General features: G+C 39.5%; 4 protein-coding genes across 5 annotated transcripts in view; 2 read left to right on the top strand and 2 right to left on the bottom strand.

Annotated features, from left to right (window-relative positions):
• LOC108579932 (polyhomeotic-proximal chromatin protein-like) overlaps nucleotides 1-2,181 on the bottom strand; it is a 6,510-nt gene extending 4,329 nt beyond the window's left edge. Inside the window, exon 1 of the mRNA XM_017943566.1 lies at nucleotides 1,891-2,181. The gene's annotated coding sequence lies outside the window, so the exon portion shown is untranslated. The remainder of the gene's footprint in view (nucleotides 1-1,890) is intronic.
• On the top strand, nucleotides 146-8,242 carry LOC108579933 (D-2-hydroxyglutarate dehydrogenase, mitochondrial). Of its 2 annotated transcripts, none has more exons than XM_017943567.1 (8): nucleotides 146-253; nucleotides 5,925-6,158; nucleotides 6,352-6,549; nucleotides 6,733-6,926; nucleotides 7,010-7,178; nucleotides 7,254-7,552; nucleotides 7,687-7,855; nucleotides 7,971-8,242. In XM_017943567.1, the coding sequence occupies exons 2-8, from the start codon at nucleotides 5,930-5,932 to the stop codon at nucleotides 8,237-8,239; spliced, it is 1,527 nt and encodes a 508-aa protein (XP_017799056.1). In that variant the 5' UTR covers nucleotides 146-253; nucleotides 5,925-5,929; the 3' UTR covers nucleotides 8,240-8,242. The 2 variants fall into 2 exon arrangements, with proteins under 2 accessions (XP_017799056.1, XP_017799057.1); XM_017943568.1 differs by having other exon boundaries at nucleotides 146-315.
• Nucleotides 8,243-9,472: 1,230 nt separating this feature from the next.
• On the top strand, nucleotides 9,473-10,796 carry LOC108579939 (protein lethal(2)essential for life-like). The gene is made up of 2 exons (XM_017943574.1): nucleotides 9,473-9,592; nucleotides 10,200-10,796. The coding sequence occupies exon 2, from the start codon at nucleotides 10,215-10,217 to the stop codon at nucleotides 10,740-10,742; it is 528 nt and encodes a 175-aa protein (XP_017799063.1). The 5' UTR covers nucleotides 9,473-9,592; nucleotides 10,200-10,214; the 3' UTR covers nucleotides 10,743-10,796.
• Nucleotides 10,797-11,373: 577 nt separating this feature from the next.
• LOC108580038 lies at nucleotides 11,374-14,142 on the bottom strand. The gene is made up of 6 exons (XM_017943696.1): nucleotides 14,052-14,142; nucleotides 13,422-13,672; nucleotides 12,707-13,029; nucleotides 12,386-12,629; nucleotides 11,886-12,166; nucleotides 11,374-11,787 (listed from the first exon to the last, which is right to left on the bottom strand). The coding sequence occupies exons 1-6, from the start codon at nucleotides 14,140-14,142 to the stop codon at nucleotides 11,550-11,552; spliced, it is 1,428 nt and encodes a 475-aa protein (XP_017799185.1). The 3' UTR covers nucleotides 11,374-11,549.
• Nucleotides 14,143-14,145: the final 3 nt, after the last annotated feature.

The raw sequence follows: 14,145 nt of genomic DNA, 5'->3' as shown, positions 1-14,145 counted from the left end.
TTCAAATTCTCAAGAATGAAAAATAATTATATACCAATGTGTGCTATCAGTTAATTTATTTAAGCGCCAATCGCAGCATATTTATTTCGGGGATACAGAAAAAGGTTATGTAATTTTTTTGCCCATAGCCTTAACAACTGTGATACACGTGGAATACCGAAATTATAAGTTCGCATTTTGTTCGTACATTATTGTGCAAAGTATCAACAATAAAGTGCAACAGTGGTAGAACTAGCATATATTTATTAATAATGTAAGTTATTTTCATTGATAAATCATTGATTGTTGCATATTTGAGGTATAAAAGGTTAATAGGTGAGTACAAACATTTTGTCTATTTATGCATAAAAAAAAACTGAAAGCAGACATTTCTTTATTTATTATTAACGTAGAATATATGTAATTACTCAATAGAACTAGTACAAATTTATAAAATTTCCGTTTATTATATTTAATTTATAAAATCAAGTAATGCAGAGATTAATAAAACATTGCGTTCGTCTATTTCGCCCAAAATTCAGATTAAAGAATAGAAGATTCGGGATATAATCTTTGGGATGCTTCTGTATCAAAATATGTGATCTGCTATATATAGAAAATTTCATTATATTTATTGTGTATTTAATGCATTTATAAACTTCAGTATTTTAGGCATGATGAATAACCTCAAAACATACGCCGATCCCGCCCTGCAGCATGAGTTTCCTTTTCGCTATATGCATGTTGTTTTCACTTTTTCATTATCATTGACATAACAACGTTATAATGACAACGTTTCACTTACCAAAAAAAATTCTATACTTTTTTCGAGGCTACGTATAGTTTTTATGAAATATCGTTATCTGTTGCTTTTTAAAAAGATAAGTATAAAAAATTCTAGTACAATAAAATTTGAATCAATGTTGATGTTCACATAACCTAACAGTTGTTGTTCTTAAAATCTTCCGCAAGCGTAATACGTAAACGTACATGTTTACGAATTGTAGTAATTAGAAAATACGTATTACTCATTCCATGTAATTATTTGCTACTTGAACATTTGATAGCTAATAATGATATTCGTTACACCATTGTGATATAAAAATATATCATAGGTCTACTTATTCTTATGTTGTGCAACTTGTTTCTGTGTAAATACAGATCATTGATAAATCTAGCAAGAAGAAAATATATAACATGTCAACAAATATAAAAATATCAAACGATGTCTAAAAACAGATTGTACACGTCTCGAACGGTAAAGAAGAAATCTGTATTCACGTTAAGCATCGAAGTATCGACGAACTGAAAACATGTGATCCATCTTGAATTTTGGATAGAAGGAACAAAATGTCGTCTTGCTAGCACACCACCATAATTAGTAGCGGACGAGGGGTTCAAAGAGAAAGAGGGAACGTATCTTTCTGAGCGGGAAATACGATTGAAAGGCGGGTTGAAGGGGGAGGTAGGAGGAAGGGGGAAAGAAAAATAAGAGAAGGGGAGAAGCGACCGTACCAGGGGGCGGTTGACAACATGGATTTCGCCATAATGGTAATAACGAGGACCATGATAATAACAACACACGCGGTTCTTGGTGAATTGTCTGTTCGATGGTTATTTAACGAAAAAGCTACGATATGCACAGTGGTGGAAGCGTATCTCGATGAATTCCAAACAGCGTCCCTAACGCCGACATATTGGATTACAAAATAAAGCACGTTCGAAGATCCGGCGGGACATAATGCAAAGTGTGTTGTGTACTTGTTGCCTTTGTCGTTAATCATGAAACGTTAACGTAGAATATAACGTAAAACTCGTTGAAGTATCGGTAATACAGATCTAAGAAAACTAAAAAAACATCCAAGGTACACGATATTATATGGAGTGTCGGATACTTGTTCAGGTACTCACATGGCGACTGCGCAGTCACACCTATCACGTTTTCGAACACGCCGTAGACACTGTCACTGCACGATTTCACTATAAGTCCGATCAAACTTTCAATCATACACTTTTGTTTCTCATATGTCTTTAAAAAGCACTATACGTATTTTAAACAAAGTTTTGTTATACGTTGACGTCGCGAGGTTTCGTAAGCAATCGTAGTCGTATTCGTTGTCTGCTTCCCTGCTCCCACACGATATACAGAACCCCTCGCTTCTCTCAGTTCTCCCTCCCCTTGCCGCCCTTCTTCCTGTCTGATCCCCACCATTTCGCTCCCTTTAACCTCACCTCTCCCGTCCCGTACGACAAACTCGTACGCTCATTGGTTCAGCGAGGACAAATCCCAAAGGCATCGTTTGCACCGTGAAAGGCGGGGCCATTGGACATGGTGGCTGCAGGCGCATGCCCCGTAACGGTACTCATACTCTTACTTCACATACTCGTACACTCACCACTGACACCATTACACAGGGTTCGATGCATGTATACGTGATTATAGTCTGCAGAATATTTCGCAGTATAACTTCACGATACCATCAGGAATGAACGTAGTCGTATCGTTACCCCGCTGTATCTCAGAACATTATTAGAATTTATTACTTGTTTATTCTTATCTGCATTGCAACGCTAAATATTCATAAATAATATACGTACGTTAAAAATATCTACACGATTCTATTATATCGATATTTTTATAGAAAAAACAAAAATTTCTAATGTCTTTTTATTTTTTAATTTATAGCACGAATTACGTAAGTCAGATGTTACTTATTGTGTAAAAGTATATTTAAAAAAATAAACATAATACGATAACGTAGTATAATTTAATGTATTTTGGTGTGTACATGATTCAAAAAGTAATATTATTTTTTTATATTTCAATTTTTTTAATCTTCCTTTTACTGGAAGTGTATCTGTAAGATCATCGAACCTGATATCCTAAACAAGTGTATAAGGGAAATATGTTTGTAATTTAACAAAATACAAGCATCTTCCTGATAAGTTTAATCGTAGTAATTCAGTGGAACTAATAAAAATGTGAACATGTTTAAAAACCAATGAAACTCTACCAAGAAATAGTACAAATAACATAAAGCAAAACGTACATATATTTATCCTATGCTGATCTTTATACAAACACATTAAAAAATGAATACATTTACACGACCAATCATCTTTAAAAAATTTTTTATATTCTGGGCGCTCTTTCACCCAATATCGCGAATATACGCTACGTTCCTGGCACAGCTGTTTCTAAGTTGAGCTTATACTGTCCTGTTCAAAACCCCGTAATACAATTTCGTTCGCGATTGGTTCTTAGCATTTGTGTGGCAGATACCCATGCGTAAAAAACATTCCATATTTTTTTTATAAAAAATAAAAAAAAACGTCCTTTGGTATTCAGGCTCTTCGTGTTCAGTTTAAATTACCGAAGCTACGATTTGAACGGCATACCGCTACATCCTGCATCATGGCGTAATGATACCTGCTTAGTATCGATTACAAATTGAAGATTTATATTACCATTGTCCATAGATCCACTTCGATACAACGCTTCTCACCTATAATATCACCTACTTCCCATCGATGTATTCTTCGATACGTTTTCTTACGTTCTAATTAAGGAAAAGTATTATCTTTTTTTTTCTCTTTATATCTCAATATCTCAGATGAAGAACGATAATGAAGATTCGAGAAATACCGGCAGGCTCGATACGAGAACGTTAGAAAAGATCTATGACGAGGCGCGAAACGCAGGCGATTTATCGGTCATCTTCCAATACCGGTCACGGATTTCGACAAAGAGCGAGAGACGACGGTAGGATGTTTCGTGCGGAGGGTAGGAAGAGCCCGTGGCCGCGCCAATCCCAGCAACCACGTCCCTACGGTGGCATGTCGCCACGCACACAACCTTCAGATATCGTACCGTACGATTGTGTGCGTCGAGTGAGAAACAGCGACAGTCTATAGTCCTGTTCGCGGCAAGGTTAGGAAAATTACGATATTCCGCGAAGGAGTGTGCGACGACGGTGTGCGTAGTTTGTTGTTCGACCGATAGAGCGTGCAGAGGGGAGAGTGGGGGAAAGCGACAGCCAATGGTTTAGGTCGACCGGGGTTGCCAAGGTAACAAGTTAATGATTCGAGCCGCCACTGAGAAATTAGCTTTACTCCGTGGCGGTGTCGCGCATGCGTTCTACCATAGAAACTCGCGGCTACGTATCCCGAGTTTCGTATAGCCACGTCTCACATCTATATCAACGACGTCTCTCCTTGCTTACATACACGTTTTCGTTTCTTTGTGTTGGTGAAACCAGTGCACTATGTATTAGTCCCCCTCGTTTCGCACACCTGTACAAACCTATGTACGTACACAGACGAGCGTGAACGCGTGAAATTCTCCTACACATACGCATACGTAGCGTACATCACGAATATCAGTTATACGTACCAACACGTACCGACCTAACATGTTTTAGTCGTTGCAACGATTGGTCCCCTTCCCACTCCAATCTCTTGTTCGCTTCTCTGTTTTCCATTCGCGTTCTCCTCTTTCCTCTTACCCCGTCGTACCGACATCTCCGTTTCTCCAATCGTTCTCTTTATCCATCGTGTGCTCTCTCTTTGCTCTTTCGACCCCTCTACCCCTGACCTTATTTTCCCCACCGCGACGTACGATTGTATTAATTCTACCACGCATCGCCGCGAATCCTCTTGAACGACACCAGGTTCCCGGGGTTAGCGGTGGGGTGGGGTACGGAGGGAGGGGGCAGTGCGTGAGGAGGAGGGGAGTTGCCCATCAAGATTCATCGTGGATTATAATATTCGATGTCCGTCGATCGGGCATCAGAGGCGAATTAGCGTGTAGAAAATGGAAGCAGCCGGGGGCGCTGGTAATTACGCCACGCCTCGGTTTTTACCGTGCCACCACGATCATTCGACGGTCACGAAATTTCATCCTTGTTCCTGTCCCCACAACCTCGCCCCCCTTCAATCTTTCCTCCTCGTCGCAGCAGGCAGGCAGGCAGGCAGGCAGGCACACGCTTATCATTCTCAGGGAATTAGCATGCCACTTCTTTTTCACGCTGTAATAACCACCTTGTACATATATATATATATATGTTTATAATCTTCATTTGCATGGAGAATAATTTTCGACGAATGATACACCTTCGAGTTACATCGATTTCTATCGTTAAAATATGCCAGTGTCCACCGATCGAACGACCGAACAACACGTATCGTGATTTGTAGTTTGCTAGAACATCGCGTATTAACGTTTCAACCTCTCGCCTCGATAAATATCGTTCTCGACGTGAATTACGATCGAGATACAACGGGGGAATTAATCGTATGTACATGAAAGTTTATTGTTTAAGTTTAATTACTTGAAGAAACAGATACAGTACTTACGAAGTGTCTCAGTTAACGCGAGATTGTATCACTCGTTCTATTCGTGCACATTGACAAATAGACGATTTTCGACTCCTTCCCGAATATTTCCATCGGTTTAATTTTCGCCCACTGTTACGTAAATATCGCGTTTCAATTAGTCGCCGCTTCCCGCGATCTCCGACCGCGGTGAACGAAAATATCCACCGCGCTAAACTCGTACGATCGAGGCAGAGAGCGTTTAAGAAGTGGCAATTCCGTTGGAAATGTTCAACCGCAAATCGAGAATCTTTGCTCTTAACGATCGATCGCCCAATTAATCGTACAATCTTTCTCCGATTCCATTCGCCAATGTTTACAATCAAAATCTTCGAAATATGCGCGTCTTTTTTTCTTCGAGAAAAATTCAACCGAGCACGTGGTTAAAATTTAGCGGGAAATTTGAATCAGAATTGAACATGGGGGATTCCCGGAGACACGTTTGACATCGAGCATCGATCGACGCGCGCGTAATAACGAAGGAAGAAGCATTTTTACCGGAAAGAGCGAGAAGAAAATCGAGGATAGTTCGGTTTAACAGTCTCAGAATCGATCGGGGAAATTCTTTGCAGAGAGCATGGCTTTGCGGATGCTGTTTCGCGCGGCCCACCGCGCCTCGAGTCTCCGGTGTTTCTCCGCGAAGCCGGAGTTCACGTCGGACAGGTACAACGTGGAAAGAGGTCCGTACGCGAAAATTTCACAGGAACACTTGTCCTTCTTCGACCAATTACTCGGACAGAATCGAGTGATCACGAACGTGGACGAATGCGAGGGCTACAATATAGATTACTCGAAGATCGTCAGAGGTAAGCGAAGTCACCTCTCTTCGTCGATCGTTCCCAAAATTTCACCGTTCAAATTTTACTCGCGACTCTATCCTACGGTCTTCTCCATCTCATTTGAGTAAATATCGCAAATTCAATCGGAGAAAAGAAATCGACGAAGAACTTGGAGAAGGCACGCGACATTATCGACGAAACTCGGGCGAATTGGTTGCAGGAAAGAGCAACGTCGTCCTGAAACCGAAAACCACCGACGAAGTCTCTAGTATATTGAAGTATTGCAACGATAATCGGCTAGCTGTGTGTCCTCAAAGCGGAAACACAGGTCTCGTGGGCGGAAGTGTGCCCGTTTTCGACGAGATCGTGGTTTCCATGAAACTGATGAACAAAATCATCGAGACGAACGAATTGGCAGGTTTGTAGAGAGCCGAAAATGTGCTACCTATAGGTGTAACAGCCCCTCCGGAGAAAGCGAGAAAACTGGAATTTTCCGGTTGGAAATGTGAAGGTCGGGAGATGTCCGGGGGAAAGGGAGATCCTTGAAATCACCGGGGCAAGCTCGAACCGCCATTGTCTCATTATCCTGCCTATTTGTCAGGTGTGTTAACCTGCGAGGCTGGCTGTGTCCTCGAAGAGCTGGAGAATCATTTAGCGACGGTGGACCTAATGATGCCGATTGATCTCGGCGCGAAGGGTAGCTGTTTGATCGGTGGTTGCGTGTCGACGAACGCGGGAGGTCTGAGGCTGCTTCGGTATGGTAATCTTCATGGAAATGTGCTGGGTCTCGAGGCTGTTAGTTTCCGTAAAACCATCCGCGACGTATTTTCCCTCCTGCAACGTAGGTATAACAGGTTGAAAGTGTTTCTTTATTCCAGGTGAAAGCGAACGGCGACGTTGTGGACTGTTTGAACGCGTTGAAGAAGAACAACACCGGTTACCATTTGAAGCATTTGTTCATAGGATCGGAGGGAACGCTTGGGATCGTGACCAAAGTAGCGATTCAATGTCCACCGCTTCCTAAGGCCGTCAACGTTGCGTTCTTAGGTATCGGAGATGATCGATTGTTTTTTAAGAAATTTCTTTTCTTTTCTACATGGATGTATTCACCGTTCTTTGTAGGTCTGAGCAGTTTCGACAAAGTGCTGAAAGCGTTTCGATTAGCGAAGAGAGAGCTGGGAGAGATTCTGTCTTCGTTCGAAATGATGGACAAACTTTCGTTGGACATTTCGACTAGCGTCTTCGGTCTGAAGAGTCCCTTGACCACGAATATAGATGGACACGATTTTTACGTGTTGATGGAGACTTCTGGTAGCAATGGGAATCACGACGAAGAGAAGCTCAGTTCTTTCGTGGAAAAAGCGATGGCTGAGGACGTGATCGAGGATGGCACTCTGACTTCCGATCCTGCGAAAGTGAAAGTTAGTTGCTTGTTAGTTTTGAACTTTTCGTCGACTGTTTAGATCTATCTTAAGATTCGATGGATCTTCTTCGACGAAAGTTGAAATTTTCGACAGGGAGAAAAGGAAGAATGATCGTTTCTGTTTTTGCGTAGAATATATGGGCGCTGAGGGAACGAATCAGCGAAGGAATATTACACGAGGGCTACGTTTTTAAATACGACATTTCCATACCTCTTCCTTCTTTCTACAGTGTGATCGAGGTGCTTAGAGATCGATTGCGTGATCCACGGATTCTACGAATCAGCGGTTACGGACATCTTGGTACGATCGAATAATCCTTTCGATAATCTTTCAACGTGTCGAATGAAATTTTTGTCAATTGATTATTTGGAATTTAAGTTTCCTCGTATTCTTGCATCTTTCTTACTTCTCTTAGGTGACGGAAATATTCACGTGCAAGTCTCTATACCGAAGTACGAGCGCGAAATCGCGGCGCAATTGGAACCGTTTATCTTCGAGTACATCTGTGGTCTTCGTGGTAGCGTGAGTGCCGAACACGGTATAGGATTCACGAAAACCAAGTATTTACATATGAGCAGAACTTCGTCTGAGATCAAGCTTATGCACCAATTGAAAAATATGATGGATCCAAACGGTATTCTCAATCCGTACAAAGTGTTGCATCCACGTCAAGTTCCCGTATGATAATTGTCATCGGTAGTAATAATAATAGTACAATCGAAACATTCCTGTAAATGTGTTTAAATATGGTGGTATGGTAAAAAAATAAGGGAAATGGGTATAATATAAAAGAAAATTAATTTTTCATATTTAGTATATGTGTATATACATATTTAATAACCTGTAATTTTTGTTTTTGTAATTATTACGTTTTATTTCTTTCGTAGTTCTTAAGGTGTGTATTGTATTCTCATATTATAAGGTAAATTAGTCGAATTGCTTTTTATTTCTATCGCAGGAAGAGTGATTTTGTTGAAAGAGTTCGAAATGCACGCGTTTATTAATTTCGCGCATGCGCGAAACTAAAATAACATCGCACCTGTACCATCCTATGGTATAGTAGAGAACTGTACCTTGTTGTACCCATTTTGTAATTTTTTCTATTGCATGGAGTACGTGCAGGTGTACAGAGAGAACGCTACCGTACAGTCGAATATTTTTCGAACGACGCATCTTTAGATCGAATTACAAATAAAACAACGACTAATGTATATCTATTTGTTTCTCGATACTTTTACTTGTGACACCGGATATGTATATTCTTCAATTTCTTATTGCGCTTTCGCAAAATCGACATCTATGCCGAAATGTACGAGAATAAATGCGTTCGTCATCAATTAAAAGCACCCGCTAAACAGTATTTTTAGAATGACAAATGTTACGTGGTGTATCATCGATCTCGAATTTATCTCCGATGACTGTTTCCGTTAGAACAATAATATCCATGGATTTACATTACCTACTAAAATTACCTCACCTATCAAAATTACTTTTCTTAGACGAAACGTTTGAAGATATTTTTCAATTTGATTATAATGGAAAACATACCAGTACAATTCTCATGAATGTGGTATTATGTAACGCCTGGCGTGGAATATTAAGAAGATATATTTGCATACATGAAAAGTACACGTCATTGATATTACGCGAGATCAAAAGATATAGAAAAGCATTCGGGAAAACGAGTTACTTTAAATCGCGCCAAAAGCATCGGGGGAAATTACTCGAACGAACGAGGAGACGTCGTGATGCTAAAGAAACACGTTGATTCGTCGGGAGACGATTGCTAGTACATTCGAGTAGGGATGAAAGTTCTATTCGCTTCGAACGCGAGACGTTTCGACGCGTTGCACTTCTGCGCATGTACGCTTGGAAAAATCTCGAAAAGCGCGCCATATCAAATATAAAGCCGGGAGCCGTGTTACTACGCAGTCAAACAGAAAGTGCAACTCGAGGCGACAAGTTCGCGCAACTTTCTAAGGCAATTATCGAACGAATTTATACGAAACGATCGATTCTTATTCTCCTAAACGAAAGGTACGTGTGTACTGTTGTTTTATTCGGTCTCAACGAAAAATTATCAGTGTTCGAACAAGTTTCTGCGTCGTCTTCTTTATTGTTCCTTGTTTTGTTATACCGAATTGTGCTTTTTGATTTTATTTGAAACTTGTTTCTATAGTTTATAGCGAGTATCGTAAATATAGATATCGTCTCAACGTTAATATAATATTTTACGAGTGTGCTTCGTGTATCCAAAAATAGACGCCAGAAATGCGTAAAAATACTCAGGTGCAATTTTATTGACGACGTAAAAAGTTTTCCAGTACGTAGTTTTTGCGCAACATAAATATCAAACATCTGTTCGATAAAGTACGTTACGTGTTGATGAAACAATACGAAAGATTAACGTTTACTAACGTGTACTAAACGTTGCTGATCATTATCAATATGTTTTTTTGTTCAATTACAAATTCAATGCTAAGTTAAGATCAGTTACAAATTCGGTGTTTACTTCGATGCTTCTTTGTATTTTTTATCGATTTAACGTTCTGCTTCTACCTTTTCTAGCATAACCTTTATTCTAATCCTTATAGAAATTACGACTTCTACCGGCACGCGTTATAAATTACCCATTTGGTTACAGACCGATTATACCGACATGGCACTGGTAACAAGAGACCTTTTCCGTAACTGGTGGGAAGACATGGACCGTTACCACCGTGAATTGGAAGAACACTTCAAACGTCTCAGCACCAGAGACGATCTCTGGCCATCACCACCACCGATGCCTTCCTTCCACGAATTCTTCCGTCCGTGGAAGAATATGATGGAACAACTAGAACAACAAGTTGGAGGTACGACCACCGTCGAGCGTGATCAAAATAAATATCAAGTTATCGTCGACGTGCAACAATTTGCACCAGAAGAAATCACAGTTCGTACCGACGATAAATGCATCACCATCGAGGGTAAACACGAAGAGAAGAAAGACGAGCATGGTTATGTATCCAGACATTTCGTGCGTCGATACGTCTTACCAAAGGGCTACGATATGGGTCACGTGAAACCTAGCTTGTCATCGGACGGTGTCCTTACCATCACAGCTCCACGGCTTGCCATGCCAGCACCGGGAGAAAGAATCATACCAATCGAGCGAAGCAATTTGCCAGCGATCAAAAGTGCATAATTTACAAACGACCCGTCATTTCTCCTTTAGCCGGTACAGGAAATAATCTTGTGCCGGAAGTACATTATACACTTTTCTTTCAAAGAGATATCTATCGTTCATCTTAGAGTATTTAAAATTTATTGTTTACATCAGTTTAACTTTAGTTACAACACGTTGTACTGATGATTTAGTTACTTACCGTTGTTACGTTATTTAATTTCTCATTACGTTCGGTATGTATTTAAGATAATATGACAAACACATCCAAAGAATTTATAATACTTAAGAAAGTAATTTGTAAAGACGTGCGTGCATGTCTTTTAACATGTAATTAATGCTGTCAAATGTAACTAGAGTCTGATAGTACTGATATTAAATTATAATTTTTTATTTGAAAATACGATGCCTTGTACTATAAGATTCGTAGTTTAACTATGTATGTATCCTGCCAAAATTTTGTTACAACTATTTTGCTTGTAATTATGGCTTAATATGTACACTATTGTGCTTTTTATCAATTTTTTTCAATAAATGTAAAAAGTTAAGCACAAAGGTTTTGTTAAAGATTAACCTGCAACGAAGGGACATTTAAAAAAATTTATTTCGATAAATTGTAAAAATATTTACAAGGCACGAAAAGTGGTGCTGCGCAGTACACGTATCACGATCTGTTAGGAATTTTTTCATATATATTTTACCAACAGAAAATTGGTAAAATTCTTTTTAACAATAGAAAATTCTCTTTCTTTGAGCTTAGTATAAATAATTTAAATGCCAAATAATGTACTTAATCATATACCTGCATCTTACAACACATTCGACTTTTTACGAAGGTCCTCGATTCTCTTCACTCTCCGAAAACGGTTGCTCGTCCTGATCCTCAGGAGGAGGTATCAGCTCCTCTAGAATGGTCTCTTCCGCAGGAAGCATTCCTTTAATATATCTAGCCTGCTCTTCTATGTCAGGAATTTTTTCGTAGATCAGTTTCTCAACGTCCACTTTGTTCAGTTCAGTCTGTATACGCCTTTTGAGCGGAGCCTCTATTGCATCCATTATCTGATACCTATATTTAAGAATTAATCTCTTTTGAATAACATCATGGATCGATGCGCGAATACATTGATTCTGAGTGTAGGAATCTAACAAACATTGAGAACGAACCTTAAAAGGTTTGGCAATATATTAACACTAGCTTCCATCAAGTAATCAATGGTACCGGCGCCATGAACTCTTGCTTGAATATTACCCAATTCAAGGTCAAGTTCTTCTGCACTCGGTTTTTTACGAGTGTCCAAGGGTTGACTCAATTTTATTTGTACCCTGAAATATTGTATGGTGAAAGAAACGGTACCAGCTCTTGATAAGAAACCTCCGATCACGCTTATTTCCCAGTGAGTCCTTCCTTCGATCTCTTGAGTGCCAACGTCAATTGTCGCGTACACCTTTAAAAGGAAACAACGAGCTAGTATTTAGACGCATCGACGCCTACCATAAGATTATGTAACAGGCATGACAATTACGGGGCACGATTAAAATTGACTAATCAGCATGTTTTCGATTTACAATGTACACGACGTAATTACTGATGTAATTATGGTAACGACAGGTATCGTGCGATTGAGAAACGTAGCTTCTTAAAAGAGTAATAGTAAATTATTTACTGTTTTATTTTCCATGCTTAGCGTGATATTTCCCATTCGGTAAAAGCTCGCCAGACCGGTGATCCAAGTGTGAGACGACGTCACGGTGAATATACCAACATTTTGTCGGTATTCCTTTACCTTAAACGGATCATAGCCCATTTGAGATACCTGTTTACGAGCCTCGGCTACAGCCATATCGAAGGGCGATATAGAATTCGGGAAGTATTGTGGCAGTTGCGATATTTGTTTGTTAACTTCACCCCTAAAGTATTAGATATTTGAAGTTTTTTCACCTGTGTCACGTTAACAATATTATACATATACTCAGTCGATCGTTACCGTATGTTAGTATTCACTTCTTTCAATATGAAAGGTTTAATACTATCAAAAATAAAGGTGCCTACGGAGTTGATCACTCCTTGAAACACAGAGCCCAAGAAGCCCAAATTCTTGAAGTCCATGTCTATCTTTGCAAACGTTAAATCCATGTCGATATTTTGCGCCTGCAATTTACCATCATCGCCAACTTCGAGCCTGGCTATACCTTGGACATTCACCCCCGTCAATTTCACGGTAAAGTTACCGGCTGATCGTGATAGCCAAGAGGAGAGGGTGTACAGTCCACGAATATCCAATGTTTCGATGCTCAAAGCCACGGAAACCTTCGAGAAATATAATGTTAGAATGAAAATGAATTCTTTTTTTAGACACAGCCATAAACATACAGGTCTCTTTTTTACTCGGTAGGATAATTCGTATGCGAACCAATTTGGCAGAGATTCTCGATGTGACTCAATTAGATAACGTTTAGTATGCACTTAGTCATCGATGCGGAACGTTCCGCATTACGATCGTATAATTAGCCCGTGTTTTTTTTCTTTCTGTAATGACAGACGTTCTTTAGCGCCAAAGTGATGCATATCTTTTTAACGAATAGCGGGCGTGTTCTTTAAATAGGAAAACCTCTAGACTGATACCGCTAGTTGGTAATGAAGATAAGTTGCACGTTTATGACTTTTTACGTTCAACACTGAATGTCGAAGAAAAATCTTACTCTCATGAGAGCCAGTTCAGACTCTACGTGCATTATTCGAAATTTGGAAAGACCATAAACATTCACTTCCTTGAAATTCATGGTATACATAGAAAACGAATGCTTCATATCCGGCACTGACATTGGATCCGGTACCGGCGCCCCAGGGAGCCCAATCGGATCATCTTGCTGATAGTGTTTCAAAATCGCACGAATATGATCTCCAAGTCTTTTCTCGCCCAGCGCTATTTCTGCTGCCGTGTCATTCTTTCCTAGAAAGTATTGTCGTTTTAACGTCGAGTCGAAAAATTACAGCCAAATATGTACACTACCTTACAATCAAAAATCAAAATTCATCTTTTTTTCTATTTTTTAAATGGCTTCTTTTTACTATTTCTTTTATGTCAAACAAAATTCTATGTAATGCTCATACCATAATTATCATAGTCATTAGATAGTGACTATTGGTACTTTATTGCAATAATAATTTTTCTAAGAAATCTTCGTATGCATATATTAATAGTACATTGATCTTTGATCTTGACTTCAGATTGTACGAGTGTAGAAAATTGGTATAAACAATACAGCAATTTATGTCACAGTTAGAAAACGAGGGCGAATTTCCGTTTTGTAAAATGCGAAACTACTTACCGACTGTATTTTGGACGTTGCACTTGCTGATCGCGAGGAAACAGGTGAGCAGGAAGAGTACTTTTGAGAGCTGCATTTCCGGTTTTGTCATAAG

This window comes from Habropoda laboriosa, unplaced genomic scaffold (genome assembly GCF_001263275.1).
Source record: "Habropoda laboriosa isolate 0110345459 unplaced genomic scaffold, ASM126327v1 scaffold2, whole genome shotgun sequence".
NCBI lineage: Eukaryota > Metazoa > Arthropoda > Insecta > Hymenoptera > Apidae > Habropoda > Habropoda laboriosa.
Note: the sequence above shows the minus strand (reverse complement) of the source record. Positions and strands in the feature narration are given on the sequence as shown.